The sequence below is a fragment of the Schistocerca cancellata genome, unplaced genomic scaffold (genome assembly GCF_023864275.1).
Source record: "Schistocerca cancellata isolate TAMUIC-IGC-003103 unplaced genomic scaffold, iqSchCanc2.1 HiC_scaffold_1147, whole genome shotgun sequence".
NCBI classification, from domain to species: Eukaryota; Metazoa; Arthropoda; class Insecta; order Orthoptera; family Acrididae; genus Schistocerca; species Schistocerca cancellata.
Genome location: NW_026047146.1, coordinates 8,533,409 through 8,554,341, shown reverse-complemented (window position 1 = coordinate 8,554,341; position 20,933 = coordinate 8,533,409). Strand labels below are relative to the sequence as shown.

General features: G+C 42.5%; 2 protein-coding genes across 6 annotated transcripts in view; both read left to right on the top strand.

Moving 5' to 3' along the window:
- Window positions 1-18,789, top strand: part of LOC126159813 (zinc finger protein 737-like) — a 335,328-nt gene extending 316,539 nt beyond the window's left edge. For all 5 annotated transcript variants that reach the window (XM_049916618.1, XM_049916623.1, XM_049916619.1 and 2 more), the window contains one exon: window positions 18,063-18,789. In XM_049916618.1, the coding sequence (XP_049772575.1) occupies window positions 18,063-18,771 (709 nt within the window). In that variant the 3' untranslated portion in view covers window positions 18,772-18,789. The remainder of the gene's footprint in view (window positions 1-18,062) is intronic.
- Window positions 18,790-18,850: 61 nt separating this feature from the next.
- Window positions 18,851-20,385, top strand: LOC126159815 (zinc finger protein 708-like). Its single transcript, XM_049916624.1, has one exon. The coding sequence runs from the start codon at window positions 18,851-18,853 to the stop codon at window positions 20,072-20,074; it is 1,224 nt and encodes a 407-aa protein (XP_049772581.1). The 3' UTR covers window positions 20,075-20,385.
- Window positions 20,386-20,933: the final 548 nt, after the last annotated feature.

The window sequence follows — 20,933 nt, the reverse complement described above, 5'->3', positions numbered from 1 at the left end:
CTGATAGAATAGCTCCATACTTAGCAGTCATATACAACTCTTCAACTGCAGAAAGATCGGTACCCGAAGACAGTATATTTACAAAAATTACACCAGAACCCACAAAGGAAATGGGAGTAATCCGATGAAATGCCGACATATTCCACTAAAGTCGCTTTGCAATAGGTTTTTGGAAAATATTATCTGTTTGAACATTATGAATTACCTTGAAGACATCATTTATTGACAAACAGCCAACACATATTCGACAAACATAATTCTTGTGAAACATAACAATCTCTGTATTCTCGCAAAGTAATGGCTGATTTGGACAGATGACATTACATGGATTCCATATTTTTTGATTTACAGAAGGCTTTTGGCTCAATTCCTCACAAGTGACTTTCGATTACATTGTGTGCCCCTGGAGTAGCACCCTAGTTGTGTGCACTGATTCGTGATTTTGTACCAGAAAGGTCACAGTTCGTAATAACTGACAGAAAGCCATCGAAGTAATATCTGATGTTTGTCAAGTAAGTGTTATAGGCCCTCTCTTGTCCCTGACCTACATACACTATTTAGGAAACAATCTGAGCAGCTCTCTTCGATTGTTTGCACGTTATACTGTCATTTACCTTATTGTAAAGTCATCAGATGATCAAAGCGAATTGTGAAGTGATAAAGATATCGGTATGATATGAAAAATAGCAATTGACTGTAAATAATGAAAAGTATGAAGTCAACCACATGAGTACTGAAAGGAATGTGCTAAATTTCGTTCACAAGATAAATCATACAAACCTAAAAGCTGTGAACTCAATTGAATACATGGGAATTACAGTCACGAATAAATAAAATCATAACATTCATGTTGATAATGCTCTGAAGAAAGCAAACCAAAGACTGATTTCTTGGCAGACCACTTGGAAAACGTAACAGGTCAACTAAAGAAACGGCTTGTCTGTGCTCGTGTGGAGTATTGCAGTGTGGTAGGGCACATCAAAGAAATTCAGAAGAGGACAGCTCGTTTTGTATTATCGAGAAATAAAGTAGACAGTGCTTTAGATATGCTACATGAACTGGGGTCGTGGTAAAAAACAAAGGCGTTTTTCACTACAGCAAGACTTTTTCATGAAATCTCAAACACGAATTTTGTCATCAGTGTGATATTTTATTGGTACCCATCTACGTAGGGAGAAATTATCATCATAGCAAAGTACGAAAAATCAGAGCTCACATGGAAAGATGTACATGTTCATTTTCCCTGCACGCAGTGAGAGTGGAATGGTAGAGAAGTAGATTAAAATGATTGTTCCATGACCCTCTGCCAGGTCATTAATTGTGAATTGCAGAGTACTAATGTAGATATAGATCATCAGCCATCATCGTCACCTTACATATGTCTATGCTCGTTGGCTTAGGAAGTTTAGGTGGTGTGGCTGATAACTGTATCAAAGCCAGTTGCTCTTCACATATTTACCAACTGTACCCTCATTTCATTTTCTGGAATGCCACAGCAACAGCAGCCAGTTGCTTCAGTATCTTCATCACCACCACTCCCATTACAGCATGCCATGGCCAAAAAGTGTATTAACTGTATATAATACATAGTAGACGTCTTCATTAGTTATTATCAAGATGCAAATGCTGTGAGAGTTGTACATAGATATTTAAAAAAGAAAGTACAACCCACTACTGACACAATAGTAACGAAACATAATAAGAGTTGCAGGTACATCAGTACTTAAACGTTCGTTGTATGGACAGGCATTTTAAAGAATTCAAACAAACGCAACACTTAATTCATGTTAGTTGTAGTAATGTGATATGACAATGGGCTCAGAGATGTAAGGAGAACAGGGCATTGTGTGTTTTCGTAAGTTGCTGGAGCAGTGGCCATGGGTGTGGTCGTGTTCATGGCTGGATGCTAACGCTGATATCAGTGAAAAATGACATGCATCTGAACTGAGCGGAATTTTGACCTCTGTGAATGCAGAGCAGAGGGCACTTGGAACAAGAGCTGCTACATGTACAATCAGCAGAAGCACATGGAGGAGGCAGGAAGGTCCTGTCATTGTTTTCCTTCCAACCTCCGCTCAAATATCCCCTTTTCATCCTGTGCACCTCAGGCACTAGCTCCGTTACTGTCTTCTCTCTGTCCCCCTCCCTGTCGCCTCTCTCTCTCTCTCTCTCTCTCTCTCTCTCTCTCTCTCTCTCTCTCTCTGTCCACCCACATGAAAACAGCAACCAAGCCCACATCTGTACAACTCGTTGTAGATGCTATTTTAACAGGTCATACCCAGTATTGTAGACTTGATCGATGTCAATGTCGGTTCCTGTTCCACTCATTATCACATGGTCATCCTGCTTTGTTAAACCCTTGCGCAATGACCCTACATCATGTATCACTTGGCCAAGACATGCACTGGGCTTGCAAAAACTTTTCACACGTAACTTGTGAAAGGTAACAAGATTGCTTCCTTGCATAAAGTTTGTGCTGTTCTACATCATAGAGCGACAAATGGTGGTTGAGAGGGTTATGCCAGTTTTCACAGTCTTCATCTTCCCTCCATTTTTTGAATGCCAACAAGCACTCTTTGGCCTATTTTGACTTGGTGCATGTCTCTAAGCTCATACCTTCGCTGCAGTGTCATTTTCACCGCAGGTGCCTTCCGAATAGCATAATAAGCAGTGGGTATCAGACAGACAAGATCATATGGTAATGCTTTGCTTAATTCATGCTGCTGTTGACATGGCTTTGCAGATGTTTTGACAGTCACTGTCAGTGTGCACACTGGACAGAAGCAGAGATGCAGTTTTTATTTCTGAGTTAAGATGACTAGGTTCCAAAACACACAGAGCCAGCAGAAAGTGTTATATACATGGTAAACGAATTTCTTCATGACCTTAAAGGCAAAGTAGAAAGAGAGGAAATCTTATCAGCTCTCCAGAGATCAACAACATAGTTATCTGGTGCTTACTGAGAATAGTTGCATAAGTGCAGTCGATGGAAACCTGTGTCCAGGAAACGGAGTTGGACGATCTCCAGAAAGATGTTCTTCATTGTAGTGTATTGAAATTTCAGGACCATAGCGAGAATCCTACAAGGCAAAATGTAGGTTTAGTTTTAAATTATAAAATAGCTTTCACAGGGGGGCGACCTATCAAGAGGAAGAATTCTGAAACCTTTGGCATACACGTACAGCAAATGCAACGATGAAAGATGCACTCCATTGGAGGATCCAATACTGTAGTAAATAGTGCTCTTCCTCTGAGGTAAATTCAAAGCATCAGGAAAAGAAATAATAGTTTCTGTATTATTTATTTTGATCTGATGTGGCTCAAACAAAATTGTGTAATAAACAACATGTGACAAACTTCAAAAAGCAATGATGGGTTGAAAGTACTGTACGGCAAAGGAAACACTTACTGCCTGTCGTGCAGATCTATGAAAAATTTAGAAAGTAAAAAAAAAAAAAAAATGTTGCTTAGAGCAACATGCATGTGCCTGTGAGCATAAATTAAATGGCATTTTTATAATTGTAGCTGTGTGTAGGACCCCATTCAGAAATTTTCAACGATTTCTGAAATACTTATATTCTTTATTGTGCCATCTGGTAGTAAGAGAGAAGCATATTGTTGTGTATGTGGTATTCAGTGTGGTACAGGAAAGCAGCACTCAGAGAGATATGTTATAAACTGAATTTAAATTTAATCAAATAAATACTTTTTCTTTGAGAATGGTCCGTCTGACCATGATGCAGAGCTAGTTATACTATATCACATAGTTCCATGCAAATAATGCAAAACAGTCATCCAAAATAGCACATTCAATTTGACAATTGCAAAGCTAGCAAGAGAATGGGATGAGATCTACAGGGAACCTGATGCCAATTTCAAATTTAATGCGAAAATAATTTCCCTAAGAAACAACGAAACGTAATCGTAAGAAACAATCTAAAAAGCTGTGACTTAGTAAACAGATAAGAATATGTTGTATACAGAAAATGGAAATTTATTTTACAGCCAGAAGGATAATTATCCAGAAATAGCCAAGCATTAAAAAAAACTGTTGCACTGTATTAAGAAAAGGTATCAAAAAAGTCAAGAATTGTGTGCATAATGTCTCGGATTCGCACCTCTGATGATAAAACAGTTTGGGATATTGCTAGAAAGGAAACAGGACTGTATTTCTATCAAACTCAATGGAAAGTTTAACAAAAACCAGAAGTAAGAGGTAATTTCAATAATCATTTTGTAAATGGTGAAAGAAAATAGGATCCAACTGTTCATAAGGAAATAATAGGTTGTACATGGAAGAAGCAGTATCTATGCAATTTGATAGAATTGATCCCCCTGCGGGTCTGGGGTAAGAATAGGCCTGAGGTATTCCTGCCTGTCGTAAGAGGCGACTAAAAGGAGTTTCAACCGTTTCGGCCTTCCATGTGATGGTCCCCCTTGGGGTTTGACCTCCATTATTCAAAATTGTACAGAAGTACGAGCCTTTTGGGGAAGGACGCCTTACGTGGTGTATCACTGGTCCTCAGTGCATTAAGACCTTGGCACTCTGCATTGTAACGGCGTTGTAACCACACCCACTATTCCTCAAATTGGATCATGATGGACTTTCCATGGCACCCAAAATCCAGCACGGTAGCCAGCCCGTTATGCTGCGGTCGTCTTGTAGGCTCTAGGTTGTAGCCCCCTGACAACACAGGGATTGTACTGCCAATACCTGAGCTGCACCCTCCCCACATCGGCCAAGGAGTAGATGGCCGTCTCCTTGGGGCATCAGGACTCCTGGCAACGGTCATACTGCCAGGTGGCCCTTGCTGAGACTGGGTGGCGCCCGTGGGAAGAGCTCCTGGTCGGAGTGGGTGGTATCGGGGCGGACGTTTCGCAGATGAAACGTCAATGTGTATCAGGTCGCTCTGCGGCTGAGTCTTTTAATAAGAAAGGTACTGTCTCTGGTTCTGGTTCTGCTGCCCTTTCCCCCTTCGCCACTCCCTGGGAGGAAGGACAGGCCCGCCGGCTTGGGGCAAAGTACTTCCCCTGCTATTTAGTCTGTTCTCGGACCGATGGGGGAACGTTCGCCACCTCCAAGCCCATGTTGTTTGTCCAGCACATCGAGGACATCTTCGGGGAAATCGAGGCTCTCAGTAAAATGCGTTCGGGGTCCGTTCTTATAAAGACCACCTCCGCTACTCAGTCGGCGGCACTCCAGGCGTGCGACCGACTAGGGGACATCCCCGTGTCCATTGTCCCGCATCTGGCACTGAATAGGACGCAGGGGGTTATTTTTCATCGAGACCTACTGCTGAAATCTGATGAGGAGCTCAGGACCAACCTGGAGCGCCGAGGCGTGCATTTCGTCCGGCGAGTCCAGCGCGGCCCTAAAGACGGTCACATCGACACCGGGACCTTTATCCTCACCTTCGAGGGGGACGTTCTCCCGGAGAAGGTAAAGGTGATGTGCTACCAGTGCGACCTTACGTCCCGCCTCCTATGCGCTGCTTTCGGTGTTTGCGCTTTGGGCACATGTCGTCACGGTGTGAGGCTGAGCCCCTTTGTGGCGATTGTGGTCATCCTCTTCGTGAGGAACATACATGCACCCCACCACCTCAGTGCGTCAATTGTCCTGGCATCCACTCGCCTAGATCTTTAGACTGGCCCGCGTATCAGAGGGAGAAGAAGATTCAAGAATTAAAAACTTTGGATCGTCTCTCTTATTCTGAGGCCAGGAAGAAGTATGACCGCCTCCATCCCGTGACGTTGACAACTTCGTTTTCCTCAGTCGTGTCCACTCCTTCCACAGTATCCTCACCCCTATCCTGTCCTCCCTCCACCTCCTCACCCCATCCGGGGTCTATGTGTCCGCCTCCCAAATCCCTCCCTTCCAAATCCTCCTCCCTCGCGGCCCCTGCCCCAGGAGCCACCCCTCCTCCTCCTCCTCCCCCTCCGCCGCCTGAGAAGCGATCCTCTTCTCAGGCGTCCATAAGGGAAATGTTCCGGACCCCGGCTTCCGAGGTCCGGCGTTCCAAAATGGACCCCGCGCATGAGGACCTTCTTCGGGTCCAGCCCACCATCCCCGTGCCTCATCGGACTTCCAAGAAGGCCTCCCAGTTGAAGTCTTTATCCCCCTCTCTATCCCGGCGCGTTTCGTCTGACGCTCCATCCGTGAGTCGCTGCTCCCAGCCGTCCTCAGTTTCGCCGGGATGCTCTGCTGCCAGGTGCTCAGCTGGCCTCTCGTCGGCGAATGATGCTGCCCCTCCTACGCAACCTGGGAAAGCGGCCACAGCTGGCGACTACTCGATGGAACAGTTCCGCCTCCCGCCGGTTGTAGCGTTGTTCCCTCGAAACTTGGCCCTCCGCGGCCGTCGAGGTGACCAGCTCTTCACCCATTTCGTTCCCCCTTTTTTCGGACTAGCGATGGCTTTGTTACATTGGAACATAGGAGGTATTCAATCTAATCGGGAGGAATTACAACTGCTCCTCCGCCTGCACTGTCCGCTTGTCCTTGTTCTCCAGGAAACAAAGTTGCGCCCAACTGACCGTATTGCTTTTACCCACTATACCTCGGAGCGTTCTGACCTCACCCCTGTGGACGGTATTCCAGCTCATGGTGGAGTCATCTTGCTCGTTCGGGACGATGTCTATTACCATCCTATCCCATTGACCACCCCACTCCAAGCAATAGCTGTCCATATTACTCTTTCTGCCTTTACTTTTTCTGTTTGTACCGTCTACACTCCATCGTCATCCGCAGTTAGTCGGGCTGACATGATGCACCTAATTGTCCAGCTTCCTCCGCCATTTTTATTGATTGGCGACTTCAATGCCCATCATCCCCTTTGTGGCTCTCCTGCATCCTGTCAGAGAGGCTCCCTCTTGGCGGATGTCTTCAACCATCTCAATCTTGTCTGCCTCAATACTGGCGCCACGACTTTCCTCTCATACTCTACTCATACCTACTCCCACTTGGACCTCTCGATCTGTTCTCCCACTCTTGCCCGTTGGTTTGAGTGGTATGTCCTTTCTGACACCTATTCGAGCAACCACTTCCCCTGTGTCGTTTGTCTCCTGCACCATACCCCATCCCCACGTCCTTCGAGCTGGAATATACCGAAAGCTGACTGGGGACTGACTCCTCCCTGGCGACCTTTCCGGACCATGATTTTCTCAGTTGTGACAGTCAGGTCGAATGTCTCACGGCTGTTATCATCAATGCTGCCGAATGTTCCATTCCTCGTACTACCTCTTCTTCACGTCGCGTTTCCGTCCCCAGGTGGAATGAGGCTTGTAGAGACGCTATCCGTGCTCGACGACGTGCTTTACGCAACTTTCGCCGCCATCCTACGTTGGCGAATTGTATTGGATACAAACGACTCCGAGCGCAATGCCGTGGAGTCATCAAAGACAGCAAAAAAGCTTGTTGGGCCTCTTTCACCAGCTCCTTTAACAGTTTTACTTCCTCTTCTGTCGTCTGGGGTGACCTGCGCTGGCTGTCGGGCATTAAGGCGCACTCCTCGGTACCTGGCCTGACTTCAGGTAATGAGGTCCTTGTTGATCCTGTGGATATCTCCAACGCCTTCGGCAGCTTTTTCGCGGAGGTTTCAAGCTCCGCCCATTACCACCCTGCCTTCCTTCCAAGGAAAGAGGCAGAAGAGGCTCGGCGACCTTCCTTCCACTCGCTGAATCTGGAAAATTATAATGCCCCCTTTACTATGCGGGAACTCGAATGTGCACTTGCCCTGTCCCAGTGCTCTGCTCCGGGGCCAGATGCCATTCACGTTCAGATGCTGGCACACCTTTCTCCGGCAGGCAAAAGCTTCTTTCTTCGTACCTAGAATCGCGTCTGGACCGAAGGTAAGTCCCCATGCGTTGGCGTGACGTTGTCGTTGTTCCTATACCCAAACCTGGGAAGGATAGATGCCTTCCTTCTAGTTACCAACCCATTTCTCTTACAAGCTGTGTCTGTAAGGTGATGGAGTGCATGGTTAACGCTCGGTTAGTTTGGATTCTTGAGAATCTCGACGGCTACTTACCAATGTTCAATGCGGCTTTCGTCGCCGCCTCTCCGCTGTTGACCACATTGTGACCTTGTCGACATTCATCATGGACAACTTTTTGCGAAAGCACCAAACGGTAGCCGTGTTCTTCGATTTGGAGAAGGCTTATGATACCTGTTGGAGAGGAGGTATCCTCCGCACTATGCCCAGGTGGGATCTATGTGGTCGCCTGCCCCTTTTTATTGATTCCTTTTTAACAGATCGAAAGTTTAGGGTATGTGTGGGTTCCGTATTGTCCGACGTCTTCCTCCAGGAGAACGGAATGCCCCAGGGCTCTGTCTTGAGCGTAGCCCTTTTTGCCATAGTGATCAATCCAATAATGGATTGCATTCCACCTAATGTCTCAGGCTCTCTTTTTGTCGATGACTTCGTGATCTACTGCAGTGCCCAGAGAACATGCCTCTTGGAGCGCCTTCTTCTGCGTTGTCTCGACAGCCTATACTCATGGAGTGTGGCCAATGGCTTCCGGTTCTCTGAAGAGAAGACGGTTTGCATCAACTTTTGGCGCTATAAAGCGCTCCTTCCGCCATCCTTACATCTCGGTCCCGTTGTTCTCCCATTCGTGGAAACAACTAAGTTTCTAGGGCTCACACTGGACAGGAAACTTTATTGGTCACCGCACGTCTCTTATTTGGCTGCCCATTGTACACGTTCCCTTAATGGCCTCAGAGTTCTTAGTGGTTCATCTTGGGGAATGGATCACACTGTCCTGCTTCCCCTTGTATCGGTCCATAGTCCGATCAAAGCGGGATTATGGGAGCCTTGTCTACTCGTCTGCTCGGCCGTCCCTCTTACACCGTCTCAATTCCATCCACCATCGGGGGTTACGTCTTGCGACTGGAGCATTCTACACTAGTCCCGTTGAGAGTCTTTATGCTGAAGCTGCCGAATTACCATTGACCTACCGGCGCGACGTACTGCTTTGTCGGTATGCCTGCCGGCTGTTGTCAATGCCCGACCACCCCTCTTATCAGTCCTTTTTCGCCGATTCTCTCGACCGTCAGTGTGGGTTGTATGTGTCTGCCCTGCTGCCCCCTGGAGTCCGCTTTCGTCGCCTGTTTCGACAATTGGATTTTGCCCTCCCTACCACCTTCAGAGAGGGTGAGAGCCTGACACCACCTTGGCTCCAGGCTCCGGTTCATATTTATCTCGACCTCAGCTTGCTCCCGAAGAAGGGTACTCCGGCTGCAGTGTATTGCTGACGGTTTGTCGAACTTCGTGCGCGACTTGCAAGACACACTTTTGTTTACACTGATGGCTCCAAAACTGACGATGGTGTCGGCTGTGTCTTTGTCGTCGGGGGCCGTCACTTTTAAATACCGGCTCCTCGACCAGTGTTCCAGCTTTACAGCTGTGCTTTTTGCTCTCCATCAGGCCGTTCAGTATGCCCGCCGCCACCGCCATTCATCGTATGTACTCTGCTCTGATTCACACAGTGCTCTTCAGAGCCTTGGAGCTCCGTATCCGGTCCATCCCTTGGTGCAACTGATCCAGCAGTCCCTCCATTCTTTTGCTGACGATGGCTCTCCTTTCAGCTTTCTGTCGGTGCCCGGCCATGTAGGAGTGCCTGGGAATGAGGCTGCTGATGCTGCAGCCAAGGCTGCAGTCCTCCTGCCTCGGCCAGCCTCCCATTGTCTCCCGTCAACAGACGTTAGTGGGGTTGTTTGTAAGAGGCTTGTGTCCTTGTGGTGGGATACTTGGTCATCACTTAAAGGAAACAAGCTCCGGGCAGTAAAACCGTTCCCAACTGCTTGGACAACCTCCTCCCGACCATCTCGGCGAGAAGAGGTCCTTTTGACCAGGTTGCAGATTGGGCATTGCTGGTTTAGCCACCGCTACCTGCTCTCCGGTGACGCAGCCCCGCACTGCCCTTGTGGTCATGCATTAACAGTGTGCCATGTTTTATTGTCGTGTCCCCGTTTTAGTTAATCGCGTGTTGTCCTGTCTCTGCCATCTACTTTACAGGATGTTTTAGCTGATGACACGCGAGCAGCTGCTCGTGTACTTCGTTTCATTACTTTAAATGGCTTGTCCAAAGACATCTAACTCTTTCACTTATTTTATCTGCATCCTTGCAAGAACTTTCTGGTGTCCCCCCCCCCTTGAGTTTTACTAGATTCTACGTGCTCTAACAATTGTGACTGGGCGCTAATGACCTCAGTAGTTGAGCGCTCTTAAACCCCAAACAAAAAAAATTGATAGAATTGAAATTCAACCCACCTCAACTGAAATTAGGAAAATAATAAATTCACTCAAAGTAAAAGCTCGCATGGAACTGATAGCACTTCCAACAGAGAACTGAAAGCCTGTTGTGAGTGGGACATGCACTTACGGTTTAATTTGTATTTAAATGGAAGAATCCAGAAGGTAGAAATTAACAGTAACAGTAAAGTCAGCGGTCCTCTAACTGGGGAGGTATCAAGAACAATGTCCCACAGTATTCGTTTTGTTCCCCAAATTTTTCTTAATATATGTTAATGACTTGGCACTCTACATTCATGAAGATGCAAAACTAGTTCTTTTTCTAATGATACAGTAATCACACCCAAACAATAATTAGCTGAGGAAATTGTGAATTATGTCATTCAGGAAATGAAGTGGTTGTCTGCAGATAATCTCACAACAAATTTTGAGAAAACAGTATATACTGTTCTGTGCAGTGAATGGCACAATACCATTGATAAATATAGATTTGGAACAGAAATCTGTTGCTAAGCAGAATATTCGAAATTTCTGGGTGTGTGCATTGATGAAAAATTAATTTGAAGAAACGCATCAATGAGCTGACGAAACATTTCAGTTCAGCATCTTATGCTTTTAGGGTTATTGCAAATTTTGGTGACAAACATATCAGTAAATTAACTCATGATTAAGAGAAAAAGTATTAATTGCACAAAAGCGCATAATCAGAATAATAGGTGGAGAGCAGGCAAGATCACCTTGCAGATACTTAAGGAACTGGAGGTATCAGCAGTGCATTTACAATATGTACATTAACTTACGGAATTTGTTATTAATGATGAATCACAGTTCAAAGATAACAGAAAAGTGCAGTGGGCTAAATCTGACTTTGGCACAGGAAGAGATGAATTGTGCTCCCACAAAATTGTTTGGTCGTTTACCAGGTAGCATTAACAGTCTGACAGATAGCCAACCAGCATCTAAAAATAAATCAAAAGAATTAATGTTGATGACATCGTCTACTCAGCAGATGAATTTTTAATTATAAAATAGTAATTGTAAAATAGAAAATATTCGTTGTGTAGAGAAACCTAAAGTTAAACTCACAAGCTCCACATGGCAAAATGTCATATTCATGATCTGTGGAACGAGTATTAATGTAATGTAATGTAGTGTAATGTAATGTAGTGTAATATCTTGAAACCAGGCGGGGACTGTACACTTAATTATTTAGAGTAAAAGGTTCTAAAGAGAGAGACAGAGAGAGAGAGACAGAGAGAGAGAGAGAGAGAGAGAGAGAGTGTGTGTGTGTGTGTGTGTGTGTGTGTGTGTGTGTGTGTTAGTACATGGATGACGTACACTCTCCAGTAAACAAACCTCACCAAAAGCGGAAAGCTTCAATGGGCGGTCCCTTAATTTTTCTGTTTATCACAAATTGTTTCCATGAAAGAATCCGAGAGTAAAGGATGTCAGGGAGATACTGTGGGGGAAGGATGATGAACATTCACAGTGATTTCAACTTCCTATGAATTATGACAAAGGAAATAATAACCTCATTCTCAACTAGGGCAGAAAGCCACACCAACTTTTGTAATTGAATTGCTCAGTCAAAACACAGGTAGCAGTGATGGATATGGAGACCTTAGTCCAGTTCCCAGTCTGTCACTTAGCAAAGATACAAGGTGACAATTATTAAACTGTATGAAAAAAATCGTAAATTAGTTACAAACTACAGCGTTTACACACTTTATTCAACATGTAAACTTTTCTACAAATATTCTGATTTAGATTATGACGTGTTTGATATGCCTGCCAACATTGGCGATGCTGTGGTACAGCCAGAGTGCATAATCCTGCAATACCCACTGAAGTGTCGGAACATCAATGTCGTCGATGACCCCCTCAGTGTCGGTTTTCAGCTCAGTAATGGTTTTGGGGTTACTGCTGTACACCGGGTCTTTAATATTGTATTGTATGTTAACTGGGGACCTAGAAAAGACAGAGAGGCTCCATACCCACTGCAGCTGCTTTCGTCCACAACCCCACGATGACTACGACAGTCCACCCCTCTGCCACCCCACACCGAACCCAGGGTTATTGTGCGGTTCGACCCCCGGTGGACCCCCAGGGAACGTCTCGCACCAGACGAGTGTAACCCCTATGTTTTCATGGCAGAGTAATGGTGGTGTACGCATACGTGGAGAGCTTGTTTGCACAGCAATCACCGACATAGTGTAACTGAGGCGGAATAAGGGGAGCCAGCCCGCATTCACCAAGGCAGATCGAAAACCGCCTAAAAACAATCCACAGACTGTCCGGATCACCAGACCTCGACACAAATCCGCCTGGCGGATTTGTGCTGGAGACCAGGTGCTCTTTCCCACCCAGAAAGCCGTGCGTTGGACTGCACGGCTAACCGGGCTAGCGTTGTGTTTAATATAGCCACACAAAAAGGACTCAGATCTGCTCAGATCCGGATTAGGGATGTTTCAGAATTCCAGTAATTTATTTTATTTTTCAGTTAAATTTTTGTAATTCTGATTGCTAAGACCTGATACACTAATAAAAAAAATATTACATTATCCCGCCATTGCAGAGTAATACTGCAGCGATAAAACAAAAACGATGGAATATCACCAAAAGAAATCTTTTGTTGCAGAGAAAATGCGCCATTCAAAACAACAAAACGAGTGTACACACAGGCATCTGCCGACATCGATGTTAAAAATTCTGCAATATTTTCTAACAATGAACTGCTTTCAGTATGTCTCATTCCTGGGCTGTGACATCACAGCTGCTTACATTTCTAACAGGACATGGTGCAATATCGCGAATGTAGGTTTCAGAAGTGTTCCTTTCAACGTAAATGTAAGATGATGATGTGTGTCAGACTGCGTGATGAATTCCTTAAATCGTGGAGCATTATATTCTCATTCAAGACTTAACGCTTAGGACCAGCAATGTTGAAAAATTTGGTCCCAAAAGACCAGCAATTTATGCCATAATTTTAAATTTTGGTGGCACACTTGCATTTCATATATCTTGAAAAGATAATACACACAAAAAATGACCAAGTTTCGAGTTTAGTGTCTCATAATTATTATAGTTCTTTCATTGATTGCAGTTTATGCATTAATGCTGGCTAAAAGTATAGTTGCCTTTTCAAAAACAAGACTGAAATAAGTCCTTGAGCGATTTCACATGTAACCCACGAAGTGTCCAGTGCACATCAGTTACATTTATAATCGTGCTTGTCAGAAATATAAAGCTGCTAAAATTAAAGCTGGTGCTCTTAGGGTCCTGCCTAACCACACCTCGAAAAAAAAAAAAAAAAAAGCAAAAACTTTTGAAAAGTCGATAGTATATAGCAACACTAAGCTTTTCTTGTAGTTGTACTGATGTATATTAATTTAAATCATTAATGTCTTCCGTTTGTGTGTTTGCACATCTTAACATTCATGTTGTCATTGGCTGACTACATCATTTCCTATGCTCTGAATATTTGTGCCATCTTTGGTGAGATCATGTGACAAGAGCAATGCTTGGCTGGCAAAAGCACGTCACAATCATGATTTCAGTGCTTTGGAAGCTAGCGTAATGTAATGTAATTGATGGAATTTGTGTTTATACTTACGTGATACAAAAATATGTAGTGTACATGTTTCCATGCATCAAAGATCTTTCAAAAATTCTTTGATTTTTGCTAGGTTGAGATTCATAAAGTGCCAGGAAGTTATGCACAGGTTTATAAATCCATAACCATTCAAGGGATTGATAAGGTTTACAGCTCCTAGGGAAATGATATAATGTTTGGACATGGAAGAATGTACTTCCATCCAGTAAAACGTTTTTCAGCCTAGAAAGCGCGTTTCTAATTGGGCAATTTTTTCTTGCCAAAGTATACCCCCTAGTTAAGGTTTAAGCATTCCAATGCAATGAAGTGGTTATTGACAAGAAACACTGTGCACTAGTGGTACACTTGTTTTATCAGAGCAGCGGCACTGCATTGGAGGAATATTATTGAAATAAATGTGTTGAAGAGTACAATCAAGAAATTTGAAGAAATAGGTGAATTGAGTGGTGCAGCAGACACTCATAGTGGTTGCTCAAGTTGCTTTTAGTACAACCGACCATGCAGCAGATGGCTCAAATTCTGCAGTAAGTGCTAGAGTACTCACACTTACACTCACCCCAATCAACAGTTCAAAACATTTTGTGGCACATTTTACACTAGTATCTCTATAAGGCGCAGAATGTGTTGCGGGGATTGGGCGCTAATGACCATAGCAGTTTTGCGCCCTAAAACCACAACCAAAAAAAAAAAAGAATGTGTTGCTAAAGAAACCCCATGACTAAAGAAACCCCATGATAGGATACAACACTGTGACTTTGCTTTCATTTTTGGCATGCATGGAAATGAGTGACCTTTTGCTGGGGAATATTCTTTGGGTGGGCAAGGCATATTTTACTCTGCATGGGGCTATGAATACACAGAACTGTCACATATGGGGTGTCCTCACAAATCTTGTGCAGGAACATCCACTCCACTCGGCTTACGTGACAGTGTGGTGTGATTTTATAAGCCACATATGAACCTTATAAAGACCTTGTTATGCAACGAGATTCCAGCATTTCAAGAACATAATAGTGTCTGTGACATTATGTGAGATGGGGTGGCATGATATGTCAGTTGTTGAGTGAACGATTGGTTTCATGAAACCTTCGGTATCATCCGCATTATATCTATGTAGTTTAAAGATATGTGGCCTTCGAGATCCCCTGACCTAAATTGATGCAACATGTGGATGTTGGGATATGTGAAAGATTTTTTGGGGATGTATCCAGATACTCCTGATGAGAAGGATATCATATGATGACAATCAACCTTATTGAACTGGATATGCTTTAGGCAACTGTTAACCATGTCATGTCATGGATCAGCATGTTGTAGATTCAGTAGACCATTTTGAACATGTATCTTCTGATCATATCCTAATAAACATATCAGAACCACCATTATCATTGGTCTGATCGTTTCTCCTCTTTTTCCTGCACTGATACCTCATTGTCACTGCTTACAGCGCCATATTTTCACCTGGTGGCGGAAATTGAAAAATTATTTTTCAGTGTACTTGGTGAGAACACCAGTTAATTAACACCCTACAATGTTACAGCATCCTGCAAAGGTATAGAGCCCACACTGCAGCACCCAGAACATTGTCAGTTTAATTATAATCACTGAAAACGCCTCAGATCGATTTCTTGTCATGAAAACAGGGTGCTGTTCAGACTATTTGTCCTCATTAGAGTCATAATAAAGTTGCTATGATGTCTTGCAGACATACCACATTCGTTCTATGATTGCTACTCAGCAGGGGTTTTTATCAACAGTGTGTGTTTATTGTTATTACAATGTAATAACTATGGTGACTGCTGCCAGTGTCTTATACAGTATGCAGTGTGTGCCACGTCTCTCCAACCACTCAAACCAGCCTGAACAGACTTATTATTCTCAATGAGTTCTGTCCGCAGTCATGGTCTAGTAGCTGGCATTGCTGCTTCTAGATCATGGGGTCCCAGGATTGATTCCTGGCCGCGTTGGGGACTTTCTCTGCCCAGTGACTGGGTATTTGCATTGTCCTCATCATATCTTCATCATTATCTGTGACAGTGGCTACCTTTGACTGTGTAAAAAAGTAGAATGTGTAAAAAGTAGGACTTTGTACAGGTGCTGACGACCGTGCAGTTGAGTGCCCCACAAACCAAACATCATCATCCATGAGTTCTGAGACTAAAAGAACCGTACTTCAACGTATATTGATTATTGAGGCGGGTTGGTAGTCTTCGGGAGTGGTGACCCCAGTAACTAGCTTATATATATGCAGTGGGACTTCGCAACCAGCATTGGCCGAAAGACCAAGTAAAGGTTTCAAAGTCCTATTACTCTCCCGACCTTACTAGTTGTTGGATGGAGGGGTACCAGAGTAGGTAGATACAATGTAAGAAAGGGTTTTTGTTCATAATGACAGCTCTTTGGTTTGAGAATCGAGACAACGAAGGAATAAAGTAGATGTAAGAGCTGTAGTGCCAACGTTTATAACATATGTGGTCTAAACCATTAGCAGTGTTATTGTCCAGGGTGTAGCACGTGTGTCGATAAAATATATGTGCACTTCCATTGACACTGCATGAATAGTGTATGAATGTACCTGCAACAAAAATTGTTGTGCAGTAAAGATTAAGGATTTGACACAAGTACCCAGTACATGCTTACATGGAGGTCTCTAAAACAACTGATAAATAAGTAACATCAAAATTTATTTATTGTTGAACTTTACCACAAATTCTCTTCATTATTCTGGTTTGTTTACAGTTGACTGGCATAGCATAAAATTTTAATTGTAAGTTTCATTTCTAGTACTTTGAGAATAGAAAGGTATTTGTTTGAAACTTTACTTGCATATTTTTTTCGATTTCTTTCTTCATTATTAATATTCAGTTACTTCACTTTCCTATGTTGTATCTAATTGAGTTAAAAAGAAATAACAAGATTTAGTGATACAGTTGTCAACTTCTAGAATCCGACACACACAATGATACCAGTTACGTTAAAAAAATCGTGTGATCCTAGTTAAGAGTTTAAAAACACTCGAAATTTACTAGACCCATGCCAAACAAAACTATATACCCAACACATTGCAAAAAAGTGAAAAGTTATAGTCAGAACAAAAGAAAACTCTGAAGCAGGCACGCCTTCAGTATCTGTAATCTTTTATTTCCAACATGTTCCACATACTGGGGGCCTGAAAGACATCACAGTTCTGATCTGTGGGAAAGGGTTTAACTGCAGGTGGAATAATGGGACCCAGATAGTACAGGGGTAGCTCATGCATCAGCTGTTATCACTGCCACTCAGTATGAAGTGTCAGCCTGCAGTGTTCAATGGGTGATGATGTGGCCATTAATATGTGTGTCCTTCAGTCAATGGTGTTCTGCAATGCCAGATGACCAAATGTTGGGAAGATGTAGAACTTTTCAAAAAGGCTCACTGCAAATGTACTGGAAAATTTACAACCATTTCCATCCTTTCAGACAGTATTTCCATTTGTTCAAGGCTTCATATAAGTTGCAGTGCCAAAAACGCAGTCTTAGATTGAAACCATCTGGAAGTGTACCATTGACATTCATTCATCAGTTTGCATTTTTTTCCCCCTTGATTCCTCTGACATTGATTCTTGTTCATGAACAGTCATTATCCACCTAATTACCATCCATACTAGATACCTAATCAAAATAGCGAAGCTTGCACTAGTTCTTGAATCACTGGGAATCAAACAAAAAAAATCTGTTTACTAGGTGAAATAAATTTATCATTGCCAGAGGTGAAATTGTCTGCAAAACAAAGAAAAGGCACTTAACGAGCTAAGATAATGGAAGAGGAACATTTAAAATTATTTCTCTTGTTTAAATCTTAAATGCCTTGAACTTAATAATTGCTACATCTTTTGATAAATTTAATTACTTTGTGTAGACTATTAACTTGTAGCACTGTATTTTAAAAAGATTGTAACACATGCAATTTCAAATGAAAGTGACAGTGACTCATATTAATCATTATTGAATTTCCTCTGGTTATTTTCGTTTAAAACCATTTTTACCTCATCAGTTCTTTCCTTCTGGTGTAATATTATAATTTTAAATCGCTAACAGTAAATATGTAATTTCTTATGCACTTTTATGACTTGTGCCCTATAGTACTGGATTTATGGACATTCAAATATTGTTTCTTTGTTATATATATATACATGTAACATTCTGCTCCTCACTCTTCAGATTGACTCAGAGTACTGATGGGAGGTGTGGTGTATCATGTGAAGAAACGTCTCACCATCGACTGGTCCAGGATGAATTTATGATAGATATGGAGAAGTCAACACACGAGTTTGGTACCCATATAGGAGAGGTGACTGTTGATAAAGAATGCTCAGTTGCTACCCAATATGACTGTAGTACGAGGGAAAAGGAATTACATGTATATAGCTGTAATTTCTGTCAACAGGGCTTTCCTTCAAAATACAGACTCATAAAGCATGTGTTTATGCACATTGATGGCATGCAACCACCTTTATATGTTTGTAAGTGGTGTGGTGAGATATTTGACAGTAAATTTAGTTTGAAAAAACATCTGAGAATGAGTGAGAATGATCACGTCTTAAATGCTTGCAACCATGAAAAATATGGCTATAGTGGTGAGCATCAAAGCAGTATCCTTTTGGATAGTTTGCCAGAAGTTTCTGTTACAGAACACAATGTGTGCTCTTCATACAAGGAAACTTGGAAAACTTCAAGGAAGTCCTGTAATGACGTGTGTAACACACCTATGAGAAATGATGCTGATAAAATAAGTGACTATGGAACTTTGTCTACAGCTGTTAATGTCAGTGCCCAGGGTGATCTACTTACTGCAAACAGTACGGACAAATGTGGTATTTGTGGCAAATTGTGTGGTAGGTCAGGTCATCCCAAGAGAGAAATTACTTGACACAGGAAAGAAACCCCACAAATGTGAGATTCGTGGCGAATCGTTTTCTCAGTCAGGTCATCTCAAGATAGATGAATTAATGCACACTGGGAAGAAACCTCACAAATGTAAGATTTGTGGGAGATATTTTGCTAGGTCGAGCAATCTCAAGAGACACGAATTAATTCACACTGGAAACAAACCTCACAAATGTGTGTTTTGTGACAAATCGTTTGCCCAGTCAGGTAGTCTCAAGACTCATGAGTCAATTCACACTGGAAAGAAACCTCACAAATGTGAGATTTGTGGGAACTCTTTTGCTAGGGCAGGTTATCTCAAGACTCACATTTTAATTCACACTGGGAAGAAACCTCACAAATGTAAGATATGTGGGAGAAGTTTTGTTTTGTCGAGCAATCTCAAGAGACATGAATTTATTCACAGTGGCAACAAACCTCACAGATGTGTGATTTGTGACAAATCGTTTGCCCAGTCAGGTAGTCTCAAGACTCACGAGTTAATTCACACTGGAAAGAAACCTCACAAATGTGAGATTTGTGGGAAATCTTTTCATAGGTCAGATAGGCTCAAGACACATGAATTAGTTCACACTGGAAAGAAACCTCACAAATGTGAGATTTGTGGGAAATCTTTTGCTAGGTCAGGCTATCTCAAGACACACTTATTAAATCACACTGGAAAGAAACCTCGCAAATGTTTGATTTGTGACAAATCGTTTGCACATCCAAGTAATCTGAAGACTCACCAATTAATTCACACTGGAAACAAAACTCACAAATGTGAGATTTGTGGGAGATGTTTTGCTTTGTCAAGTTATCTCAAGAAACATTTATTAATTCACACTGGGAAGAAACCTCACAAATGTAATATTTGTGGGAAATCCTTTGCTTTGTTGAATGATCTCAATAGGCACACATTAATTCACACTGGAAAGAAATCCCATGAATGCGATATTTGTGGAAAGTCTTTTGCTAGGGCAGGCAATCTCAAGGCCCATACATTACTTCACATTGGAGAGCAACCTCACAAATGTGAGATTTGTGGGAAATCTTTTGCTGTGTCCAGCATTCTCAAAACACATGCATTCATTCACATTAGAAAGAAACCTCACAAATGTGAGATTAGTGGGAAGTCATTTGCTATGTCAGGCGATCTCAAGACACATGCATTAGAACACATTGGAAGGGGACCTCACAAATGTGATGTCTGTGACAAAAGTTTCACTAAATTGGGTACTCTCAAGACACATGCATTGCTTCACGTCAGAAAGAAACTACAAGTAAGTGTTGGTGTACACAAATAGGTTTTCCTGGTTTGTGCCCTCAAGGCCTATAAAGTAATGGATGTAACCGGGAACAATAAATTGCAGTTCCTGTGAAATAACATTAAAATGTGGTAGAATTGTGGAAAAAAAATGTGCAATGATGTGTACTATAGAGTGGTAACAGATAATGTGACAATATAAAAATCCATATCTACAGATTGTGATGTCAAGAACTTCTATTACTAAATACTCCAGAAACATGAATCAAATGTGTTTTTGTCATTAACACTGCTGCTTTTTCCTATCGATCTTGGGACAAGAAGATTGTGAATTGTGATAAATGATTTACCTTCGTCAGTAATCATAAGTACAATGCAATATTCAGTATAAGGCCAAGGAAATGTGATGACTTGCTGCTTAATATTCTAGACATAGTCATTATGTAGTACTTTAACTGCACTTTAGAAACAATGTTATCAAAAATATATCCATGGCACTTCCTTCATAAAGGCTAGTAAACTTAACACTGGAGAAACGTGGTTATGGCATTATTTTACTAATGTATGTTTTGTGAAGAGATCTGCTGTGTGTGTCATTAATAGCGTGTACATTTATGTTCTGTTCATATTAATCCTGCATTTGTAAACGTAACAACAAATATAACAATCTAATTGATAGCATGTTTGTCCACTTTTGGAACACAATACATGAACAATTCTACATGATATGGACTTGACATGTCGTTTTCATATTTCTGGATGTATGTTGCACCAGTTGTATTGCACACATTCAAATCAGCTAAATGGTGTGGTCGAGACATCAGTGTTAGTTACCATGCTACTCAGACCACTGTGTAGTCGTTCTGTACATGTGACATGGACAGTTACCTGCTGAAAGC

What these genes read in the sequence shown, in the direction of transcription:
- LOC126159815 (XM_049916624.1), top strand. Translation starts at nt 18,851, where the DNA reads ATGCACACTGGGAAGAAACCTCACAAATGTAAGATTTGTGGGAGATAT.